The sequence below is a fragment of the Salvelinus namaycush genome, chromosome 33, assembly GCF_016432855.1.
Source record: "Salvelinus namaycush isolate Seneca chromosome 33, SaNama_1.0, whole genome shotgun sequence".
NCBI lineage: Eukaryota > Metazoa > Chordata > Actinopteri > Salmoniformes > Salmonidae > Salvelinus > Salvelinus namaycush.
This window is the reverse complement of record NC_052339.1, coordinates 396,564-422,084: the sequence shown is the minus strand read 5'-3', so window position 1 is coordinate 422,084 and position 25,521 is coordinate 396,564. Positions and strand designations below refer to the sequence as shown.

The following is a 25,521-nucleotide window of genomic DNA, read 5'->3' as shown; positions in this document are numbered from 1 at the left end:
AATATTTCCTATGAATCAAAATCTGCTTTATTTGCATCATTTTAGTTACACTATTGTATTGGCCTTGTGTTAAGCGAGATTTATGCTAGTTTGTAAACTAATCTTAACCTGTGAACGCAATTAGGCACCATGTTGAACCAGCACAGTTAATTCGTATGGAGATGCCAGACTAAAACAAAGAAACTACAGATATGGATTTATGACCTTTTAGTGGCAGCAATTAGGCAATTGTATCAATCAAACTGTCAATCAACCGATCAGCTTCACAATTTGGTTGCGTCATTAGAGGTTCAGACAGTCATAGTGGTTGTGTGTGGTCATGTGTTCCACAGGTCATCCAGACGATCAGCGCCGTGGATAAGGATGAGCCTCTCAGTGGTCATCGCTTCTACTTTGCCCTACCTGCGTCTGTGGCTAGCAACAGCAACTTCACTCTCCGAGACAACAAAGGTAGGTGTCTCGTCCTCGTCAACAGAGAAGAATGTGAGGAACATTTTTAATGTAAGGGATCAGGGTTTGTAAGGTATGTAAGATCAGGGTCAACTATGACCAAGTATGGATTGAGAAGTGTTCTTTGTAAATATTGGATTTTCAAACATTAGACATTTCAAAACCTTTTTGATTGAAAGTAGTTGCTGAAATAAACTTTCCGAGGATGCTTCTGATGGCTTATTCATGTTTCTTTCACCTTTAAATCCATTCAGTGGATAAGAATATCTATGAATGTTAATTGCAGGTTTAGAAGTGTGGAGGCAAAAACAAGTTTTGAAATGTAAAGACACAATTTGAAAGTATAATTTAATCACTAACGGTATCATGCCCATTTGCACAAAATATTTTTCTCCTATGTACATTTTTTCTGGTCTGAACTACCCTGACATTATGCCTCTGAGCCTTCTCTTCTATTCCTCAGTTGTTACTATTCATATGTCACTGCCCAATTGAAAAAATACTATTGTGTGTATATATACTATCGTAGGAATACTATAGTATACTGTAGTATTTACAGTTTACTATAGTATAAATACTGGTAAAAAAAAGTGTACTATATACTGTAGTAATTGCTCTAGTGTTTTTGCTGACTAGTATACTGTAGTATTTACTGTTGTGTTTTTGCGGACTAGTACAAAGCATAAAAAACAAAGCAAAAACAAAGCATAAAAACAAAACAGTATAAAGTTGTCTCTGCAGCTATAGTATACTGTATGTGATTTGTGAGATAAAGAAATCTCCTGTATTAAAGTTTTTTTTAAATTAGAGATGATATCAATCATTCTAGGGTTGATCCACAGTCTGCAGGCTCATCACAGACTATGCAGGATTTGATCTCTAAATACTCTTCTCCTTCTTCCTGACTGATCATATTCATGGCCCTCCCTTCCAGACAACACGGCGTCTATCATAACGAAACGTGGAGGGTTTCGAAGACAGAAGCAGATGCTGTACCGACTGCCCGTGTTGATTGTCGACAGTGGAAGCCCCGCCCTCAGTAGCACCAACACCTTATCAGTGAACGTGTGTGACTGTGACTCGGACGGTGTGGCCCAATCGTGTGGAGCCATGTCATACACACTTCCTGCCGGCCTCAGTACAGGGGCCCTGTTCTCCATTCTGGGATGCATCATTACACTGCTGGGTATTTTTTATTTAACCTTTATTTAACTAGGCAAGTCAGTTCAGAACAAATTCTTATTTACAATGATGGCCTAACAGAAGGCAAAAGGCCTTCTGTGGGGACGGGGGCTGGGATTAAAAATAAAATAAAAATATAGGACAAAACACACATCACGACAAGAGAGACACCACAACACTAGAGAGACATAAGAAAACACATGAAAACACAGGATGGTAGCAACACTACATGACAACAACATGGCAGCAGCACAACATGGAAGCAGTACAAAACATGGTACAAACATTATTGGGCACAGACAACAGCACAAAGGGCAAGAAGGTAGAGACAACACTACATCACGTGAAGCAGACACAGCTGTCAGTAAGAGTGTCCATGATTGAGTCTTTGAATGAAAAGATGGAGATAAAACAGTCCAGTTTGATTGTTTTTTGCAGCTCCTTCCAGTCACTTGCTGCAGTGAACTGAAAAAAGGAGCGACCCAGGGATGTGTGTGCTTTGGGGACCTTCAACAGAATGTGGCTGGCAGAACGGGTGTTGTATGTGCAGGATGAGGGCTGCAGTAGATATCTCAGAGGGGGGAGTGAGGCCTAAGAAGGTTTTAAAAAGAATAATCAACCAGTGGATCTTGCGACGGAATTACAGAGATGACCAGTTTACAGAGTAGTAGAGAGTGTAGTGATGTGTCCTGTAAGGAGCGTTGGTGGAAAATCTGATGGCCGAATGGTAAAGCACATCTAGCTTCTCAAGAGGACCCTTACCTGCAGATCTATAAATTGTCTCCGTAATCTAGCATGGGTAGGATGGTCATCTGAATCAGGGTTAGTTTGGCAGCTGTGGTGAAAGAGGAGGGATTACGATAGAGGAAACCATGTCTAGATTTAACCTTAGCCTGCAGATTTGCTATGTGCTGAGAGAAGGACAGTGTACCGTCTAGCCATACTTCCAAGTACTTCTATGAGGTGAGTACCTCAAGCTCTAAACCATCAGAGCTGGTAATCACACCGGGGCATTCTTCTTACCAAACAACGTGTCCTTTGTTTTGGATGTGTTCTGAACAAGGTTAAGGGCAGAGATAGCTTGTTGGACACTAAGAAATCTTTGTTGTAGAGCTGAGTATAAGCTGAGCATAGGACTGTTTCATCTGCATGTAAATGGTTGAGAGAGCTTCCTACTGCTTGAGCTGTGTTGTTGATGTAAATTGAGAAGAGCGTGGGGCCTAGGATCGAGCCTTGGGGTACTCCCTTGGTGACAGGCAATGGCTGAGACATCAGATGTTCTGACTTTATACACTGCACTCTTTGAGAGAGGTAGTTAGCAAACCAGGCCAAAGACCCCTCAGGGACACCAATACTCCTTAGCCGTCCCACAAGAATGGAATGGTCTACCGTATCAAAAGCTTTGGCCAAGGTTGCAGTGACACATCCATAACCTGACCGGAAACCAGATTGCATACCCAAGAGAATATTATAGACATCAAGAAAGGCAGTCAGTTGATTATTAACAAGTTTTTCCAACACTTTTGATAAACATGGCATATTATAAATTGGCCTATAACAGTTAGGATCAGCTTGATCTCCCCCTTTAAATAAAGTATGCACTGTGGCTGCCTTCCAAGCAATGGGAGCCTCCCCAGAGAGGAGAGACAGGTTAAAAAGCTCAGAGATAGGCTTGGGGAAGATCAACCATGATGACATCTATGGGTAGTATTCTCATGTTATCTCCATGTTCTTGAATGTCCGTTTTCAAAGTTTTTTGAGAACTTACTAATGTGATTGTACACTGCATTCGGAAAGTATTCAGACTAAAAATGTTGTTGCTTTACAGCCTTATTCTAAAATTGAAAATGGGGTATTGTGTGTAGATTAAGGAATTAAAAAAATATATTGAATCCATTTTAGAATAAGGCTGTAACGTAACAAAATATGGAAAAAGTCAAGGTGTCTGAATATTTTCCAAATGCAATGAATGAGTGTATCCAGCAAACAAGGGATGTCCTGAGGACATTCTGCGACGTTCCCATCAGGTCGTTTAAGGGTTTCAGCGTGACATTATCCCACTGACATTCTGAGAACATTCTAAGAATGTTGCGTGATGGTCCCAAGTGAACGTTCTCTGGGGGACCTTTGTCTAGTTCCCCGTAAATTCCCAGGACATCACTGAGGACCATGTCAGGACCTTTTTAGGACATTCTCAGGACTTTCCTTTTACTAGTCCTTTGGACATTGCATGATGATTCCAAGGCAACGTTCTCTGGGGGACCTTTTTATAGTTCCTGGTTTGACCTGTGGACATCTTTAGGACGCTCTTGGGACGTTGTGTCATGGTGACCTGAACATTCTTGGGATGTTGTGTCATGGTCCCTTGGAGGTTTTGTCTAGATACCGGTTTGTCCCGGGGACATCCCAGAGGACCTTTTTTAGCATGTTCTTGGGACATTTTGTCATGGTCACCTAGAAGTTTTGTCTAGTTCCTGGATAGTCCCGTGGACATTTTAAGGACTTTCTTGTGACATTGTGTCATGGTCCCCTGAATGTTCTTTGGACTTTTTGTCATAGTCCACTCAAGGTTTTTGTCATGTAATGGTCCCAGGTGTTCCAAACCATTATAAGTAAAGACATTTAATGGTAAGGGGGTTTTAAGGCAAGTGTTATCCTGTTCAGCTAAAATAGTGTACACGTCGTTAATCATTGACAATATGATTACATTTGACATGATCGCTACTGACTTTTCTATATGACCCCACCTGGGATTTGAACTCAACAACTTCTGGATTTGGGGATATGCTATCTTTCTGCTGCGCCACAATATCAGAAGTCCCCTGCACATTTATTACCTACAATACATCTCTGACCTTAGCAAAAGAGAGTCATCTGCAATGCTATTTTAGTTATCAGTTAATCTAACTATTCTCTAATTGATTTAATTTACTAATTTCAGCAATTTGAGTTTGGGTTTTCAGTATAGTTGTCTAATATTGGTGGGTCATATTAATTTCAGATGTGTAAACAGGATTATTAGGAAAATCGTTGTTCTTGCAAAGCATGTAAACGTTTTAATTAAATTATTATATTAAGCTGACTATCCACAATAATCACATTATTGTGTGCATGTAACCATACTCATTGATTCAGACATGGTGGTGTAGCAGGAAGAACAGAATGCTGTGAACCAAGAGGTCGTGAATTCAAATCCCAGGTGAGGACATGTTAAATAATAATGACTGTATGAATACACATACACGGTGTAGTCATGTACTGTGTATCAAATATGTATCTTGAAAACACAATGTCAAAAGCACTGTTTGTGTGTGGGTGTCCCTACCATTGCCAAAGAGCTGTGACTGGATCAGTGGTTCATGAATCAGGGCCTTGATGTACTTGGCAACAGTAACAAAGGGTGATGTGTAATGAAACTAGGGTGCGTGTACCATGGTTAGATTTTCTGTTTTTTGGGGGGAGAACGTTTCTTTGCGACCACCGGGTGACGTCCCTGGGACAAAGCGGGAACTAGACAAAAACCTTGAGGGGACCATGTCTCAACATCCCAAGAAAGTCCTAAAAAACGTCTTCGGGGAAGTGCCCGGAACAAACCGGGATCTAGACAAAACCTGCAGGGGAAACCACCTGTCGACTTTAAGCAACCATTTCGTGACGTCCTGGGGACGTCCTAATGACTCATTGTTTGCAGGGTTTGAGCATGCCTTTGTGGATATAGGGAGAAGGTACAGTATGTGTAAAGGATTCTCACTTTTTGGCAGGTTGTGTCTCTCATGATGATAACACTCGTCACATTTGCTATGAGAATCCAGAGACAGGGTTTTTACACCACATCACAGCACAGCACAGTCAGAAGAATAGTTTAATGCGCTGGTGAACTTAATTGAACATTGAGATGGAGTCTTAAAAGGATCGGTGTCCCGCTAGCGAAACAACTTCCAGTGAAACTGGAGGGCGCATAATTAAAATAAATTCTAATAGTTATTATGGGTTTTAAACATTTAGGTATATATAAGTGTCTTATATCGGCTGAAAGCTTAAATTCTTGTTAATTTAACTGCACTGTCCGATTTACAGGAGCTATTACAGCAAAAACATGCCATGCGATTGTTTGAGGATGGCGCCCCACACCAAAATCTTTTTCCACTGGCACAGGTTTCATACATTCACATATTAAGATGAAATGTTCAAGTACTTTTAGAAAATCTTCCTCTGATTTGTCATCCAAAGGGTCCCAGCTATAATATGTCACTACATATAAAAAATACTTTTTATATCCCAAAAAGTCAGTTTAGTTGGCGCAATCGATATGAGTAATCCACTGCAGAGAAAGGAATCTGAAAATCTACCCCTAAACTTTGTTTCAACAAGTCAAAATACATTTCTATTTACTCCTCAGACACCCTAAAATGTAATTAAACTATACAATTTATTTTGGAATGAAGTATTTTCAATAGGAAACCGATTTTAGCCGTTGCACAACTTCATCATGGCATGCAAAAAAAAATGATTTCTAAGACTATGTCCTCATACAAAAACTGTTATTTCTTATTAGTTTTTGAAGTTACAAGCCTGAAACCTTGAACATAGACTGCTGACACCCTGTGGAAGCCATAGGAATCCAGGAAGCTATTTTACAATGTGACCTTTCTCTTGCATTTCTAAGAGGATGGTCTCTCTCAAAAAAAATCTGGTTGGTTTTTCTTTAGATTTTCTCCTACCATATATATTGTGTTATATTCTCCTACATTATTTTAACATTTCTACAAACTTCAAAGTGTTTTCTTTCCAATGGTACTAATTATATGCATATCCTGGCTTCAGGGCCTGAGCTACAGGCAGTTTACTTTGGGCACGTCATTCAGACGGAAAAGGAGAAAAAAGGGGCCTAGCCCTACAAAGTTTTAATGGGATATACAATAGGGACAGCCAACACTCACTTACATTTTAGTTCGCAAAAGTAAACCTTTTTATTGCAAAGGAGAATACTTTTTGTAATTAATGAAAAGATGAAAAGAGCAACAGGGGAAAGAGGTAGTGGTGGAGTTCTGAACCCAGCATTGCTAATGAAAAGCAATTGCATGGCCCCAGGCCACAGGCTTAGAACTTATGGCTTCCAGTCCAAGCCTATGTCTGTTTTTGTGCGTATGCGTGTATTTGTGTGCATGTACATGAGCTGATCCGTGGGTGGATGAGTCCTCATCTGCCTTCATCAGTCTGTGCTGCTTAACTTTGTCTCCTTATATTCCATTCTCTCTCTCCTCCACTTCTTCTTCTCTGCTCTCCCCTACCCCTTCTCCCTGTGTGACCTTCCTACACCCCTAGAGGAAAAAGAAACGCACACCTATTTAGGCGAGGTGCTGGCTAGCAGAGTGGAAAACTTGAAAATAGAGGAGAGCCGCACACTCTAAGAGCTAAGATGCAAAAATGTAATGTCCAACGTTTCGACAGGCAAGCTGTCTTCATCAGGGTATAATCAAACACTGCAGGGTGACTCGTTTATATAGTGTCGAAAGACACACACAGGTGTCTGTAATCATGGCCAAGTATGGCCTAATATCATTGGTTAATTCTCAAATATTAAAATGACATACAAATAACATACAAAAAACAAAAGGATAGCATACGATCATAGATTCAATTTAGACTACATAAGCCTACAAACAATTACAATGGCAAAGTCACAAGAATGGCTTCAGATCAAAGTCTATGTTGAAGCCGAAGGTAGCAAGGGTCCTCCTCCACCCCTCCCTGCCTCCCCCTCTTGCATTAATACTCTGTGCACAACCCTTTTCTCTCTCCTCTCTGTCCTTGCTCCCAGATCTGGCGTCTCCATCAACGCATGTTTGAATCTGCGGCACTGCAATTGGGGGCGTGATTGCGAGTGATTGCATTGTTTTGGCTGAGAGGAGAGCCCAGAGGAGAAAGTCCAGGGGTGTTGCTGCTTCTGCATCCTCAGGTGCTGTCAGCTCAGGTGTCCTCCAGCCATAGTAGAGTAGAACAGGGTCTTGTTTTCCAAAAGAATTCGTAGCGTTATGATCATCGTTAGAACCTTCTTACGATGTATCGTTAGTATATAAGGTGTTCCCAGAGCCTACGTTAGTAATGTGGCTCTTAAAAACATTTGCACATCTACTAGTGATCCAGACCATACGTAGAGCAGTCAAAGTGTTCATTAAATGCTTTATTAAAAAAAGATCTCAATTAAAGGTCTTGCTCATATCGGCTACGGAGAGCGTGATCACAGAGTCGTCCAGAACAGCTGCCGCTCTCATGCATGCTTCAGTGTTGCTTCTCTCGGAGCGAGCATAAAACGGCATTTAGCCCGTCTGGTAGGCTCGCGTCACTGGGCATCTCGCAGCTGGGTTTCCCGTTGTAGTCCATAATAGTTTGCGAGGCATGCAACATCCGACGAGCGTCAGAGCCGTTGTAGTAGTATTCAATCTTAGTCCTATATTGACGCTTTGCCTGTTTGATGGTTCGCCTGAGGGCATAGCGGGATTTCTTGTAAGCGTCCAGATTAGTCTCCCGCTCCTTGAAAGCGGCAGCTCTAACCTTTGATATGTACGCATGGTCACTGTGGGGACGACGTCATCAATGCACTTATTGGTGAAGCCAGTGACTGAGGTGGTGTACTTTTCAATGCCATTGGATGAATCCCGGAACATTTTCCAGTCTGTGCTAGAAAAACAGTCCTGTAGCATCTGTGTCATTTGACCACTTCAGTATTGAGCTAGTCACCGGTACTTCCTGCTTTAGATTTTGCTTGTAAGCAGGAATCAGGAGGACAGAATTATGGTCAGAATTGCCAAATGGAGGGTGAGGGATAGCTTTGTATGTGTCTCTGTGTGTGGACTGAAGGTGGACTAGAGTTTTTTTCCCCTCTGGTTGCACATGTGACATGCTGGTAGAAATGAGGTAAAACGTGTAATATTATGGTTCTTGTCTCTCGACATGGCTTTGATGAAGCATTGGACTGTAGCAGATGAGCTACATGAATGTTGACAAGGCGATGACCAACTTCAACTCGGTAAGTCAAATTACCTCTGCAAGATCGCACCTGAGTTCCACAGAAATTACATACCATCACCCTCTCTCCCTCTTTGAATTCTCTGACAGTCTGAGTGTCTGTCATGAGCTTTCTTCTGCTGTAGCTTGTGCTTTGCCACAGTGTTTGACAAGTCTGGTTTCAACAATGTCAGGCGGGAATGTGGTTGGCGTTTCAGTTTCTCCAGTTCAGAAGATTCTGCAATTTCTTCATTAGCTGCACTCATTTGTAATAATGTACAAATTGTGTTACGTTTCTACCATGCCCACTGAGATCGTCTGTTTTCAATGATAGTTCTTACATTAACCACCAGAGGGCAGTACCACTATTCTGGACTCCAATAATAGGCTTGCTACTTGGCAGCTCCCAAACACTGTGGCTGCTAGCAGTGCTTAGGATAAGCAGTCTTCTACTGGCGGAAAAAAACCTGATGATTTACATCATTATATTGAGTTTCATTACTCACGCAACATTCTTCCCTTCAAGCAATGTCGGTTTAAAAAGCGTAACCTTTCTGGCGCAGGCGTTCCGCTAGCGACCCACCTCGACAACATCCGGTGAAATTGCAGAGCGCCAAATAAAAAAATACAGAAATAGTCATAATAAACATTCATAAAAAATACAAGTGTTATACATCGATTTAAAGATTAACTTCTTGTTAATCCAGCCGCTTTGTCAGATTTCAAAAAGGCTTTACGGCGAAAGCATACCATGCGATTTTCTGAGGACAGCGCAACGTTTACAAAAGCATACAAACATTTTACAACGAAGTAAAGGTATTACAAAAGTCAGAAATAACGATAAAATTAATCACTTACCTTTGAAGATCTTCATATGGTAGCAGTCACAAGAGTCCCAGCTACACAATAAATGTTTTTTTTGTTCAATAAAGTCCCTCTTTATATCCCAAAAACTCTGGTTTGTTGGTGCGATTTGTTCAGTAATCCACTGGCTCAAAGGCGGTCAAAACATGCAGAAGAATACATCCTAATAGTACCGGTAAAGTTCGTCGAAACATGTCAAACAATGTTTATAATTAATCCTCAGGTTGTCAATTGTCTAAATAATCGATAATATTTCAACCGGACAATAGCGTATTCAATAGAAAGGAAAAACAATGAAGGGCGCTCTCTCGGTCATTCGCACAAACCAGCACAGCATGATTCTACAGTCCACTGACAGAAAGGTCTCATTTGTCTTAATTTTTCAGAAAACAAGCCTGAAACAATGTCGAAAGACTGTTGACATCTAGTGGAAGCTATAGGAACTGCAATCTGGGTCATAATCCATTAGATACTCTATAGGCATTCAATTGAAAAAAACACATTAAAAAAATCCCACTTCCTGGATGGATTTTCCTCAGGTTTTCGCTCGCCATATCAGTTCTGTTATACTCACAGACATTATTTTAACAGTTTTGGAAAATTTTGAGTGTTTTAAATATCCAAATCTACCAATTATATGCATATCCTAGCTTCTGGGCCTGAGTAACAGGCAGTTTACTTTGGGCAAGCTTCTCATCCAGATGTCGAAATACTGCCCCCAAGCCATAAGAAGTTTTAATCACCTCGTCGCGACTGTAATATTTGTTTTGTAGAGAAAAATACCAGGCAGGAGACGGGAGTACAGTTTAGTGTCGTTCAGTAAGAACATCTCGTGCCCTACAGCCCCCGGACTTCCTATTAGGTGTCATAGCTTAACACTGCCGTAATACATTACTGCTTAGAAACAGCATAGTAACTAATATAGACAGATATAGATCAACAATACTACAAAACAGATTTAAGTTTGCCTGCATTAAAGTCCCCGGTCACTAGGAGTGGCGTTTCTGTATGAAAATGTTCTTGTTTCCTTATGGCCTTATACAGCTCATTGAGTGTGGTTTTAGTCCCAGCATCGGTTTGTGGTGGTAAATAGACGGTTACAAAAAATGATCTCTCTTGGTAGATAGTGTGGTCTACAGCTTATCATGAGGTACTCTACCTCAGGTGAGCAATACCTCAAAACTTCCTTAGATATTGTTGTTGTTTGATGCAAAAAATACACTTTACAAAATAAAATGCATCATTATTCCATTACCATTATTACAAAGAATCAGACAAATTATGCTACCCTCTGCCAATTGGCTTCTCAGTTTATTCAAGCCAGTCTCAAAATACAACCCCTTTAAGACAAAAAGCTATTTAACTGACTCGCTTTTCAAAGACGTCTAGAAATCTACACCTTTGGGGTGCTCTTGTAAGAAGCAATCACTCCCCAATTCAATACCTTACTGTGGTTGTTTTCAATTAAAATGGTCAAAAATAAACAAAAACAGCTTCTTAGCAAAAAGCAAATTCTCAAGCAAGAATTTAGCTAGGACTGTTTGGGAGTGGTCTGAGTGGGCCGGGGATAACTGAAAATTAGCTGTTATTGGAGGTTTGTAACTCTCTTATTGGTATTTTAATTCATTTACATCACCAGGCAGGCCAAAACTCCACCCCATCAAAACATTTAAAACAGCTCTTACACTAAAAGGGCATTATCATAATTTTCACAATTTCACAGTATTATTCCAACCTCAGTGTGGAAATATATATATAGCACAGGAATATCACGTGACTGCTAGGCAAGATTTGAATGGAAAAAGCTGATCCGAGAGCAGCGCTGCTTTTGTTTAGAGCCTATCAGTATCGACACATGGTCTAACGACGCACCTTTGGCAGCGATTACAGCCTCAAGTCTTTTTTTGTATGACAAGCTTGGCACACCTGTATTTGGGGAGTTTCTCCCATTCTTTCCTGAAGATCCTCTCAAGCTCTGACAGGTTGGATGGGGAGCGTCTCTGCACAGCTTTTTTCAGGTCTCTCCAGATATGTTTGATCAGGTTCAAGTCCGGGCTCTGGCTGGGCCACTCAAGGAAATTAAGAGACTTGACCTGAAGCCGCTTCTGCGTTGTCTTGGCTGTGTGCTTTGGGTCGTTGTCCTGTTGGAAGGTGAACCTTTGCCCTAGTCTGAGGTCCTGAGCTTTTGGAGCATGTTTTCATCAATTTTCTGTCTGTACTTTTCTACATTCAGTCTTTCCCTCGTTCCTGAGTAGTCTCCCAGTCCCTGCAGCTGAAAAACATCCCCATAGCATGATGCTGCCACCACCATGCTTCACCGTGGGGATGGTGCCAGGTTTCCTCCAGACGTGATAGTTGGCATTTAGGCCGAAGAGTTTAATCTTGGTTTCATCAGAGCAGAGAATCTTGTTTCTCATGGTCTGAGAGTCCATTAGGTACCTTTTGGCAAACTCCAAGCAGGCTGTCATGTGCCTTTTGCTGAGGAGTGGCTTCCACCTGGCCACTCTACCATAAAGGCCTGATTATTGGAGTGATTCAGAGATGGTTGTCCTTCTGGAAGGTTCTCCTAGCTCTGTCAGAGTGACCATCAGGTTCTTGGTCACCTCCCTGACCAAGGCCCTTCTCCCCAATTGCTCAGTTTGGCCGGGTTGCCACTTTGGTAGTTCCAAACATCCATTTAAGAATGATGGAGGCCACTGTGTTCTTTGAGACCTTCAATGCTGCAGACATTTTTTGGTAACTGTAAAGGTCCTGTGTGTAGCTGGTGTCCTGTCATGCGCAGGACAGCAGAATTGAGTCATCAACGTTCTTTACTCAAAAAGACAAATATACAAGTAACATTACGAGCCCACAAAGACGGACCGAATTACAATAAACAATCACTCACAAACACAACATGGGGAGCAGAGGGTTAAATAATAAACAAGTAATTGGTTGAGTGAAGCCAGGTGTGAAAGACAAAGACAGAACACATGGAAAATGAAAAGTGGATCGGCGGTGGCTAGAATGCCGGTGACGTCGACCGCCGAACGCCGCCCGAACAAGGAGAGGGAACGACTTCGCCGGAAGTCGTGACAGTAACCTTCCCCACATCTGTGCCTCGACACAATCCTGTCTCAGAACACCACGGACACTTCCTTTCGACCTTAATGGCTTGGTTTTTGTTCTGACATGCACTGTCAACTCTGGAACCTGTGTGTGCCTTTGCAAATAATTTCCAATCATTTGAATTCACCACTGGTGGACTCCAATCAAGTTCTAGAAACATCTCAAAGATGATCAACTGAAACAGGATGCACCTGAGCTAAATTTCAAGTCTCATAACAAAGGGTCTGAATATTTATGTAAATAAGGTATTTCAGCTTCATATTTTTAATACATTTGCTAAAATGTAAAAAAAAAAAAAATGTTTTCGCTTTGTCTTTCTGTTGTAAGGTTCTGTATTTATTTTCTTAGTCAACCTTGTGTTCTGTTTCGTTGTGTTCTTGAACGTAGCCCTAATTCTTTGTATTCTGTTCTTGAACGTAGCTCTGTCTTTCATTTTTGATCATTGATTTCACCTGTGTTAGTTACTCACCTGGTCTCATTAAATCCTTATTTAGTTCAGTTCATTCTGTTTGTGCCTTTGTGAGGTATTGTTCGTTTTGACTCTACTAAGCCTTTTCCTAGCTCATTTGTGAGAACCAGTTATAGCCTTCAGTCCTAGTTTCAATTCACATGTGTATGATGAAATAAACACCTGCCGTGCTCTGCGCGTGAATCTACACTTTTTTCTCCCTGAGTATTCATTACAACTGTACCTACCATGTTGATTTCTACCTAATTTCAGACTTTTGTCTTCCAGTTCCTTATATTTGAAGATCCTTTTTTTCTAATGCTGTGTTATATATTTATAAATACGATAAATAGAAAGTAAACTTTGTTCAGATGTAGCCTAGTGCTTAGAGCGTTGGACCAGTAACCAAAAGGCTGCTGGATCAAATCCCCAAGCTGACAATGTAAAAATCTGTTGTTCTGCCCCTGAACAAGGCAGTTAACCCATTGTTCCCTGGTAGGCTGTCATTGTAAATAAGAATTTGTTCTTCCCTGACTTGCATGGTTAAATAAAAAATAGTTTTAAGGAAGACAATAAGTTGCCAATGTCTAATATAATTTATAATTTTTTTATGCTCATTGCACATTTATAAAACACAAACTAGACAGCTAGTATAACAGTCTGTGGCTAAAATGCTGTTAGCGCTAACTGCGTGCGACAGAAACTGAACATATATTTTCCAGAATCAATATTCATTGATACTCCTATTTTAGTAATGTCTGCTCTTTGTGCAGTTTGAGGTTAAATTCTTGTCTATTACAGTAAAATAATGTCTCAATGTGTTTCGGTGTCCATAAAACTGATTCTGTTGGATCAAACCTCAAATAGCGAGTTGAAACCGCTTGTTAGAGAGGAAGAAGTTATATTTAATCTTTGTTCTTGTAAGTGGCAGAGGGATGGGTTTGGGGTGTGTGTGTGTGTGTGTGTGTGTGTGTGTGTGTGTGTGTGTGTGTGTGTGTGTGTGTGTGTGTGTGTGTGTGTGTGTGTGTGTGTGTGTGTGTGTAAATGGGAAGGTGCACAGTCACAGCAGAATAAGGCTTCATGTTCATTATATAAATAGGCCCGTTTAACGCCCTAGAGTCGATTTCCTTGCCCAAGCGTAAATTAGCATAATAACAAACTCACAAAATCATCTGTAGCCTCCGAACTGTTGAAATGGAGAGATGAGAATCTCACGAACACAATTGTGTTCTCCGTTTTGCTCTACGATCCCCACAAGCGTTTTGGGACTTATCTGATGTCGGTACAGCTGATCTGCCAACTTCTGTCTGTGGCAACCAAACAGTTTGGGCTACACACTAATAATGCCTTTATGGAAAGGTGACACTCCCACTAACATGTACATGTTGGTTGTTTTGCTCTAGGATGCCCACAGGCCTCACAAGACTCGTCTGAAGGTCCCCCGGTACCAGTTAAAAAAAATGAATGGAAGTACAGTGATATCGGAAAGTATTTTTGTTAAGTTACAGCCTTATTCTAAAATAGAATATATATATTTCTTTTTTTCTTTTATCAATCTACACATAATACGCCGTGACAAAGCAAAAGCAGGTTTTTAGAATGTTTTACTAATTTATTTAAAGTAAAAACAGATACCTTATTGACATAAGTATTTGGACCCTTTGCTATGAGACTCGAAATTGAGCTCAGGTGCATCCTGTTTCCATTGATCATCCTTGATATGTTTCTACATATCATGTCCACCTGTGGTAAATTCAATTGATTGGACATGATTTGGAAAGGTACACCTGTCTGTATAAGGTCCCACAGTTGACGATTCATGTCAGATTAAAAGCCATGAGGTTGAAAGAATTGTCCCTAGAGTTCCAAGACAGGATTGTGTCGAGGCACATACAGTGGGGCAAAAAAGTATTTAGTCAGCCACCAATTGTGCAAGTTCTCCCACTTAAAAAGATGAGAGAGGCCTGTAATTTTCATCATAGGTACACTTCAACTATGACAGACAAAATGAGAAAAAAAATCCAGAAAATCACATTGTAGGACTTTTAATGAATTTATTTGCAAATTATGGTGGAAAATAAGTATTTGGTCAATAACAAAAGTTTATCTCAATACTTTGTTATATACCCTTTGTTGGCAATGACAGAGGTCAAACGTTTTCTGTAAGTCTTCACAAGGTTTTCACACACTGTTGCTGGTATTTTGGCCCATTCCTCCATGCAGATCTCCTCTAGAGCAGTGATGTTTTGGGGCTGTTGCTGGGCAACACAGACTTTCAACTCCCTCCAAAGATTTTCTATGGGGTTGAGATCTGGAGACTGGCTAGGCCACTCCAGGACCTTGAAATGCTTCTTACGAAGCCACTCCTTCGTTGCCCAGGCGGTGTGTTTGGGATCATTGTCATGCTGAAAGACCCAGCCACGTTTCATCTTCAATGCCCTTGCTGATGGAAGGAGGTTTTCACCTCAAATCTCACGATACATGGCCCCATTCATTCTTTCCTTTACACGGATCAGTCGTCCTGGTCCCTTTGCAGAAAAACAGCCCCAAAGCATGATGTTTCCACCCCCATGCTTCACAGTAGGTATGGTGTTCTTTGGATGCAACTCAGCATTCTTTGTCCTCCAAACACGACGAGTTGGGTTTTTACCAAAAAGTTCTATTTTGGTTTCATCTGACCATATGACATTCTACCAATCTTCTTATGGATCATCCAAATGCTCTCTAGCAAACTTCAGACGGGCCTGGACATGTACTGGCTTAAGCAGGGGGACACGTCTGACACTGCAGGATTTGAGTCCCTGGCGGCGTAGTGTGTTACTGATGGTAGGCTTTGTTACTTTGGTCCCAGCTCTCTGCAGGTCATTCACTAGGTCCCCCCGTGTGGTTCTGGGATTTTTGCTCACCGTTCTTGTGATCATTTTGACCCCACGGGGTGAGATCTTGCGTGGAGCCCCAGATCGAGAGAGATTATCAGTGGTCTTGTATGTCTTCCATTTCCTAATAATTGCTCCCACAGTTGATTTCTTCAAACCAAGCTGCTTACCTACTGCAGATTCAGTCTTCCCAGCCTGGTGCAGGTCTACAATTTTGTTTCTGGTGTCCTTTGACAGCTCTTTGGTCTTGGCCATAGTGGAGTTTGGAGTGTGACTGTTTGAGGTTGTGGACAGGTGTCTTTTATACTGATAACAAGTTCAAACAGGTGCCATTAATACAGGTAACGAGTGGAGGACAGAGGAGCCTCTTAATTAAAGAAGAAGTTACAGGTGTGTGAGAGCCAGAAATCTTGCTTGTTTGTAGGTGACCAAATACTTATTTTCCACCATAATTTGCAAATAAATAAATAAAAAATCCTACAATGTCCTACAATTTTCTCATTTTGTCTGTCATAGTTGAAGTGTACCTATGATGAAAATTACAGGCCTCTCTCATCTTTTTAAGTGGGAGAACTTGCACAATTGGTGGCTGACTAAATACTTTTTTGCCCCACTGTATCTGGGGGAGGACACAAAAAAATGTCTGCAGCATTGTAGGTCCCCAAGAACACAGTGGCCTCCATCATTCTTAATTGGAAGAAGTTTGGAACCACCAAGACTCTTCTTAGAGCTGGTCACGCGGCCAAACTGAGCATTCTGGGGAGAAGGGCCTTGGTCAGGGAGGTGCCCAAGAACCCGATGTCACTCTGACAGAGCTCCTTTGTGGAGATGGTAGAACCTTCCAGAAGGACAACCGTCTCTGCAGCACTCCACCAATCAGGCCTTTATGGTAGAGTGGCCAGACGGATGCCACTCCTCAGTAAAACGCACATGACAGCCCACTTGGAGTTTGCAAAAAGGCACCTAAAGACTCTCAGTATCAGGAAGCAAGGTAAGACCCAAGTGCAGACTCTGTGAAGTAACAATATTTATTGTAACAACAGGGGCAGGCAACGACAGCTCAAGGCAGGCAGGGGTCGATAATCAAGAGTAGAGGCCATGGTACAGGACGGCAGGCAGGCTCAGGGTCAGGTCAGGTAGAGGTCGGGAAATACAGAGGTGGAGCAAAGGTACAGGACGGCAGGCAGGCTCAGGGACAGGCAGAGTGGTCAGGCGGATGGTACATGGTCAGGACAGACAGAGTGGTCAGGCGGGTGGGTAGAGGGTCAGGACAGGCCAGGGTCTGGAGGAAACCTGGCACCATCCCTACAGTGAAGAATGGTGGTGGCAGCATCATGCGGTTTTTCAGCAGCAGGGACTAGGTGACTAGTCAGGATCGAGGCAAAGATGAATGTAGCAAAGTACAAAGAAATCCTTGATGAAAACCTGCTTAGGACCTCAGACTGGGGTGAAGGTTCACCTTCCAACAGGACAACAACCCTCAGCACACAGCCAAGACCACGCAGGAGTGGCTTCGGGACAAATCAAATCAAATTTAGTTATATAGCCCTTCTTACATCAGCTGATATCTCAAAGTGCTGTACAGAAACCCAGCCTAAAACCCCAAACAGCAAGCAATGCAGGTGTAGAAGCACGGTGGCTAGGAAAAACTCCCTGGAAAGGCCAAAACCTAGGAAGAAACCTAGAGAGGAACCAGGCTATGAGGGGTGGCCAGTCCTCTTCTGGCTGTGCCGGGTGGAGATTATAACAGAACATGGGCAAGATGTTCAAATGTTCATAAATGACCAGCATGGTCAAATAATAATCAGGAGTAAATGTCAGTTGGCTTTTCATAGCCGATCATTAAGAGTATCTCTACCGCTCCTGCGGTCTCTAGAGAGTTGAAAACAGCAGGTCTGGGACAGGTAGCACGTCTGGTGGACAGGTCAGGGTTCCATAGCCGCAGGCAGAACAGTTGAAACTGGAACAGCAGCAAGGCCAGGTGGACTGGGGACAGCAAGGAGTCATCATGCCCGGTAGTCCTGACGCATGGTCCTAGGGCTCAGGTCCTCCGAGAGAGAGAAAGAAAGAGAGAAGGAGAGAATTAGAGAGAGCATACTTAAATTCACACAGGACACCGGATAAGACAGGAGAAGTACTCCAGATATAACCAACTGACCCTAGCCCCCCGACACATAAACTACTGCAGCATAAATACTGGAGGCTGAGACAGGAGCGGTCAGGAGACACTGTGGCCCCATCCGATGATACCCCCGGACAAGGCCAAACAGGAAGGATATAACCCCACCCACTTTGCCAAAGCACAGCCCCCACACCACTAGAGGGATATCTTCAACCACCAACTTACCATCCTGAGACAAGGCCGAGTATAGCCCACAAAGATCTCCACCACAGCACAAACCAAGGGGGGGGGGGGGGGGGGGGGCGCCAACCCAGACAGGAAGATCACGTCAGTAACTCAACCCACTCAAGTGACACACCCCTCCTAGGGACGGCATGAAAGAGCACCAGTAAGCCAGTGACTCAGCCCCTGTAATAGGGTTAGAGGCAGAGAATCCCAGTGGAGAGAGGGGATTGCTCCAGAGCCAGAGCCTTTCCGTTCACCTTCACACTCCTGGGCCAGACTACACTCAATCATATGACCTACTGAAGAGATAAGTCTTCAGTAAAGACTTAAAGGTTGAGACCGAGTCTGCGTCTCTCACATGGGTAGGCAGACTATTCCATAAAAATGGAGATCTATAGGAGTAAGCCCTGCCTCCAGCTGTTTGCTTAGAAATTCTAGGGACAATTAGGAGGCCTGCGTCTTGTGACCGTAGCGTACGTGTAGGTATGTACGGCAGGACCAACTCGGAAAGATAGGTAGGAGCAAGCCCATGTAACGCTTTCTAGGTTAACAGTAAAACTTTGAAATCAGCCCTTGCCTTAACAGGAAGCCAGTGTAGGGAAGCTAGCACTGGAGTAATATGATCAAATTTCTTGGTTCTAGTCAGGATTCTAGCAGCCGTATGTAGCACTAACTGAAGTTTATTTAGTGCTTTATCCGGGTAGCCGGAAAGTAGAGCATTGCAGTAGTCTAACCTAGAAGTAACAAAAGCATGGATACATTTTTCTGCATCATTTTTGGACAGAAAATTTCAGATTCTTGCAATGTTACGTAGATGGAAAAAAGCTGTCCTTGAAACAGTCTTGATATGTTCGTCAAAAGAGAGATCAGGGTCCAGAGTAACGCCGAGGTCCTTCACAGTTTTATTTGAGACGACTTTACAACCATCAAGATTAATTGTCAGATTTAACAGAATATTTATTTGTTTCTTGGGACCTAGAACAAGCATCTCTGTTTTTTCCGAGTTTAAAAGTAGAACGTTTGCAGCCATCCACTTCCTTATGTCTGAAACACAGGCTTCTAGCGAGGGCAATTTTGGGGCTTCACCATGTTTCATTGAAATGTACAGCTGTGTGTCATCCACATAGCAGTGAAAGTTAACATTATGTTTTCGAATGACATCCCCAAGAGGTAAAATATATAGTGAAAACCATAGTGGTCCTAAAACGGAACCTTGAGGAACATTGAAATGTACAGTTGATTTGTCAGAGGACAAACCATTCACAGAGACAAACTGATATCTTTCCGACAGATAGGATCTAAACCAGGCCAGAACTTGTCCTTGGAGATTTGGGTTTCCAATCTCTCCAAAAGAATGTGGTGATCGATGGTATCAAAGGCAGCACTAAGGTCTAGGAGCACGAGGACAGATGCAGCACCTCGGTCTGACGCCATTAAAAGGTCATTTACCACCTTCACAAGTGCAGTCTCAGTGCTATGATGAGGTCTAAAACCAGACTGAAGCATTTCGTATACATTGTTTGTCTTCAGGAAGGCAGTGAGTTGCTGCGCAACAGCTTTTTCTAAAATGTTTGAGAGGAATGGAAGATTCGATATAGGCAGATAGTTTTTTATATTTTCTGGGTCAAGGTTTGGCTTTTTCAAGAGAGGCTTTATTACTGCCACTTTTAGTGAGTTTGGTACACATCCGGTGGATAGAGAGCCATTTATTATGTTCAACATAGGAGGGCCAAGCACATGAAGCAGCTCTTTAAGTAGTTTAGTTGGAATAGGGTCCAGTATGCAGCTTGAAGGTTTAGAGGCCATGATTATTTTCATCATTGTGTCAAGAGATATAATACTAAAACACTTGAGTGTCTCTCTTGATCCTAGGTCCAGAGTGGCAGAGTTGTGCAGACTCAGGACAGCTGAGCTTTTGAGGAATACGCAGATTTAAAGAGGAGTCCGTAATTTGCTTTCTAATGATCATGATCTTTTCCTCAAAGAAGTTCATGAATTTAATACTGCTGAAGTGAAAACCATCCTCACTTGGGGAATGGTGCTTTTTAGTTAGCTTTGCGACAGTATCAAAAATACATTTTGAATTGTTCTTATTTTCCCCAATTAAGTTGGAAAAATAGGATGATCGAGCAACAGTGAGGGGTCTTCGATACTGCACGGTACTGTCTTTCCAAGCTAGTCAGAAGAGTTCCAGTTTGGTGTGGCGCCATTTCCGTTCCAATTTTCTGGAAGCTTGCTTCAGAGCTCGGGTATTTTCTGTATACCAGGGAGCTAGTTTCTTCTGACAATTGTTTTTAGTTTTTAAGGGTGCAACTGCATCTAGGGTATTGCGCAAGGTTAAAATGAGTTCCTCAGTTAGGTGGTTAACTGATATTTGTCCTCTGACGTCCTTGGGTAGGCAGAAGGAGTCGGTAAGGGCATCAAGGAATCTTTGTGTTATCTGAGAATTTATAGCACGACTTTTGATGCTCCTTGGTTGGGGTCTGAGCAGATTATTTGTTGCGATTGCAAACGTAATAAAATGGTGGTCCGATAGTCCAGGATTATGAGGAAAAACATTAAGATCTACAACATTTATTCCATGGGACAAAACTAGGTCCAGAGTATGACTGTGGCAGTGAGTAGGTCCAGAGACATGTTGGACAAAACCCACTGAGTCGATGATGGCTCCGAAAGCCTTTTGGAGTGGGTCTGTGGACGTTTCCATGTGAATATTAAAATCACCAAAAATTTGAATATTATCTGCTATGACTACAAGGTCCAATAGGAATTCCGGGAACTCAGTGAGGAATGCTGTATATGGCCCAGGAGGCACAAGTCCACAAGTCTCTGAATGTGGCCCAGCCAGAGCCCGGACTTGAACCCGAACAAACTTCTCTGGAAAGACCTGAAAATAGATGTGCAGCAATGCTCCCCATTCAACCTGATAGAGCTTGAGAGGATCTGCAGAAGAATGCAAGAATGGGAGAAACTCCCCAAATACTGGTGTGCCAAGCTTGCAGCATCATACCAAATAAGACTCTAGGCTGTAATTGCCGCCAAAGGCGCTTCAACAAAGTACTGAGTAAAGGGTCTGAATACTTATTTAAATGTGATATTTCAGTTTTCTTTTTAAATATAAAGTTGCTCAGTCATTATGTGGTATTGTGTGTAAAAACAATTTAATCAATTTTAGAATAAGGCTGAATACTTTCCGAAGGCACTGTATGTGTATATGTATATATTTAATTATTTTTATCAGGCGGTGCTGCAGCACCCCAAATTCCCATGGCTATGGATACTATAGGCCTCTATGTAGAAAAAAAGAGGAAGACACAGACGCTTTTTCCTAAGAGAAAGAAAGAGAGAAAAGTGATCAGACAGAAAGAAAAGCAGCAAGGAGCCATGCTGTCAGAAAGTGGTCACCAAACAGCAGTCAGAAGAATCTCCATTCATCTGTGTCATCCCCACCCCTTCCACCCCTACATTTTCTCTATTATTACGAGGTGTGAAGCGGTGTTTGCATTCACTTTCCTGGTGGCCTCACACTAGCCCGCGGAATCCAGACGCAGATAGGGGAAGGAATATGGGTCCACAGAGCGATATTTCACTGGCACCAGTGCGACATTGATGGATGACGGATCATTAGACATTTGCCAGTTTGCTTTGGTGCGGAGAGTTATTTTCATCAATAATATTTGGGACTAGGGATTGGATGGGAAGTTCTGAGAAGTTCAGAAATTTCGTTTTTGGGACGTGGAAGTAGCGTGCAAAATGGAGGATAGAGGAGAGAAATGTATTGATGCAAGGATATATTCATTTGAAATGTTTCAACATTTCATTTTCATAAAATATGGACTATTATTTAATGTAGATGTATCATCCTAAATGTACTATGCCTTTATATTTATATTAAAGAAAAGGTCATTGCAAGTTTTCTAAACTGGTGATGAATAAACATTTACCCAGACCCCCCCTTCCTCCTTCTCCTTTCTCTCTCGTTCTCTTCCGTTGTTCAGTGATGGTGCTGCTGATCGTGTCGATGCGTCAGAGGAAGAAGGAGCCATTTATTCTGGAGGAGGAGAGGGACGTGAGGGAGAACATCGTCCGCTACGACGACGAGGGTGGAGGAGAGGAAGACACGGAGGCCTTCGACATGGTAGCCCTCCGCAACCTCAACGTCATCAGAGACCCCAAGGTCCGGCGAGACGTCATCCCTGACACCCACACCTTCTTCCCCTACCCGATGTCCTCCTCCTCGCAGGCTGTCCACAAAACCCTGCCAGACAATGTGGTGTTCAGAGAGTTCATCTGGGACCGGCTGAAACATGCAGATGTTGAGCCGTCAGCTCCGCCGTACGACTCTTTGCAGACGTACGCCTTTGAGGGGAGTGGATCGGTAGCTGAATCGTTAAGCTCCTTGGAGTCGCTAAGTACAGACTCAGAGCAGAACTACGACTATCTCAGCACCTGGGGGCCACGTTTCAAGAAGCTAGCCGACCTGTATGGCAACAGCGACGGCAATAGCAATGGCAACAGCGTGTTGTCATAGCCAAAACTTTCCTGAACTTAGACAACAAATGTGTTATGATAAAAAAAGAAAATGAACAACTAAACTACCAAAGGGCAGAGAAGGGGGTGAGAGTCTGAAAACAAAGTGAGATTGGGAAAATACAAATGACTTCAAAGGTTGGGTTTGTTTATGTGCCTTGAATTTTGGATTTTCAAAAGGGGTGACTTGGCAAGTTTTGACAAGTCATTTCAAAAGTGAGTTGACTGAAGAGGAAACCTTGTGAGCAAAAACATTAAAGGTTTTCAAAGTTGGGCTGAGGTCCAGCGTACATGGTAGGCTACAGTATATTTATGTGGAGAAACCTGTTCTCTCATTCCTGACATGGGCACAGACCCAGCAGTCTTGCATTGATGCATTCTCTTGCTCTTTTCGTAAAAAAAAAAAACACTTTTCTCCTGAAGTGCCCGGTCCCCGGTGGCTAATCGGTAGAGTAGTCACTCAACTATTCATTTGAAAGTCATGAAGAGTGTCAACGTTTTGTTTTTGTTCTGTGTTTTTCACAGAGACTATGAAGAAAATATATTAAGTCAGACTCACAGAGAAAAACCAATCATCAAATCAAATCAAATTGGTCACATACACATATTTAACAGATGTGGGTGTAGAGAAATCTGTTAAATGTGTATGTGACCAATTTGATTTGATTTGATGATTGGTTTTTCTCTGTGAGTCTGACTTAATATATTTTCTTCAGCTCCAACAGTGCAGTAATATCTAACAAATCACAACAATACACACAAATCTAAAAGTAAAATAATAAATATTAGGACAAGCAATGTCGGAGTGGCATTGACTAAAATACAGTAGAATAGAATACAGTATATACATATGAAATGAGTAAAGCAGTATGTAAACAGTATTCAAGTGATTAATGTTCCATTATTAAAGTGACTAGTGATTCCATGTCTGTGTATATGGGGCAGTAGCCGGCTAGTAATGGCTATTTAACAGTCTGATGGCCTTGAGATAGCGCGGTGAACAGGCCACTCTTCAACCTCCTGAGATTGAAGAGGCGCTGTTGCACCTTCTTCACCACGCTGATTGTGTGGGTGGACCATTTCAGATCATCAGTGATGGGTACGCCAAGGAACTAGAAGCTTTCCACCTTCTCCGGTGTGGTCCCGTCGATGTGGATAGGGGCATGGTCCCTCTGCTTTTTCCTGAAGTCCATGAGCAGCTCCTTAATTTTGTTGAGGGAGATGTTATTTTCCTGCCACCATTCCGCCAAGGCCCTCACCTCCTCCCTGTAGGCTGCCTCGTCATTGTTGGTAATCAGGCTTACTATGGTTGTGTCGTCCACACACTTGATGATTGAGTTGGAGGCATTTTTGGCCACGCAGTCATGGGTGAACAGGTAATACAGGATGGGGCTGAGCACGCACCCTTGTGGGGCCCCTGAGTTGAGGATCAGTGAAGGGGAGGTGTTGTTTCCTACCTTCACATGGAGAGTTCTATCGTGTTGAAGGCTGAGCTATAGTCAATGAAAAACATTCTTACATAGGTATTCCTCTTGTCCAGATGGGATAGGGCAGTGTGCAGTGTGATGGCGATTGTATCTGTGTATCTATTTGGGCAGTAAGCAAATTGAAGTGGATCTAGGGTGTCAGGTAAGGTAGAGGTGATATGATCCTCAACTAGCCTCTCAAAGAACTTCATGATGACAGAACTGAGTGCTACGGGGTGATAGCAATTTAGTTCAGTTATCTTTGCTTTCTTGGGTACAGGAACGATGGTGGACATCTTTGAAGCAAGTGGTGACATCAGGCTGGGATAGGAAGAGATTAAATATGTACGTAAACACTCCAGCAAGTGGGTCAGCGCGCATGCCCTAAGGATGCAGCTAGGGATGCCGTCTGGACCGGTAGCCTTGAGGGTTAACACACTTAAATGTGTTACTCACGTCGGCCACGGAGAATGAGAGCCCACAGTCCTTGGGAGCGGGCTGCGTCGATGACACTGTGTTATCCTCAAAGCGGGCGAAGAAGGTGTTTCGCTTGTCAAGACGTCGGTGTCCACGACGTGGCAGGTTTTCCCTTTGTAGTCAGTGATTGTCTGTAGACTCTGCCACATACGTCTTGTGTCTTAGTCCCTGAATTGCGATTCCACTTTGTCTCTGTACTGACGTTTTACCTGTTTGATTGCCTTACGGAGGGTATAACTACACTGTTTGTATTCAACCATATTCCCAGTCACCTTGCCATGGTTAAATGTGGCGGTTCATTGCTATGTGTCAAGTAGTCAAGTGTACAGATCTGTTCAAAAGGAACCAATGCTGTTAATTTCCTGAGAGAGCTCTGAAATCTGCGTACATTTTCTCCTCTTAACATTGCATTTAACAGATGTTAGAATGTGGTGTTTGCCTTTGAAGTCTGTTTCCCTTAGGCTCATTCAAGTCCACTGTTATGTAATAATGATGTAATAACAATGATGTAACGTTATGGTTGAGATGGAAAATCCATATCCACCTGGTTGAACCTTTAAATAAAGTGTTTTTCATTATTTGCAAAGGAATTCGGAATTCACAGTCGATGTTGGATACTTGCAACATTGACTTGAATAAAGTGAAGGCTTTTTTTAATGGGATTCAATGCTGGGCTGAATTGTAATTCTATACCTTTATTTAACTAGGCAAGTCAGTTAAGAACAAGTTCTTATTTTCAATGACAACCTAGGAACAGCGGGTTAA

The 25,521-nt window shown here is 42.4% G+C and overlaps 1 protein-coding gene across 1 annotated transcript in view; it reads left to right on the top strand.

Annotated features, from left to right (window-relative positions):
• LOC120027866 (cadherin-7-like) overlaps positions 1-23,341 on the top strand; it is a 132,294-nt gene extending 108,953 nt beyond the window's left edge. Inside the window, exons 10-12 of the mRNA XM_038972947.1 lie at positions 333-450; positions 1,385-1,636; positions 22,282-23,341. Of these exons, the coding sequence (XP_038828875.1) occupies positions 333-450; positions 1,385-1,636; positions 22,282-22,814 (903 nt within the window). The 3' untranslated portion in view covers positions 22,815-23,341. The remainder of the gene's footprint in view (positions 1-332; positions 451-1,384; positions 1,637-22,281) is intronic.
• Positions 23,342-25,521: the final 2,180 nt, after the last annotated feature.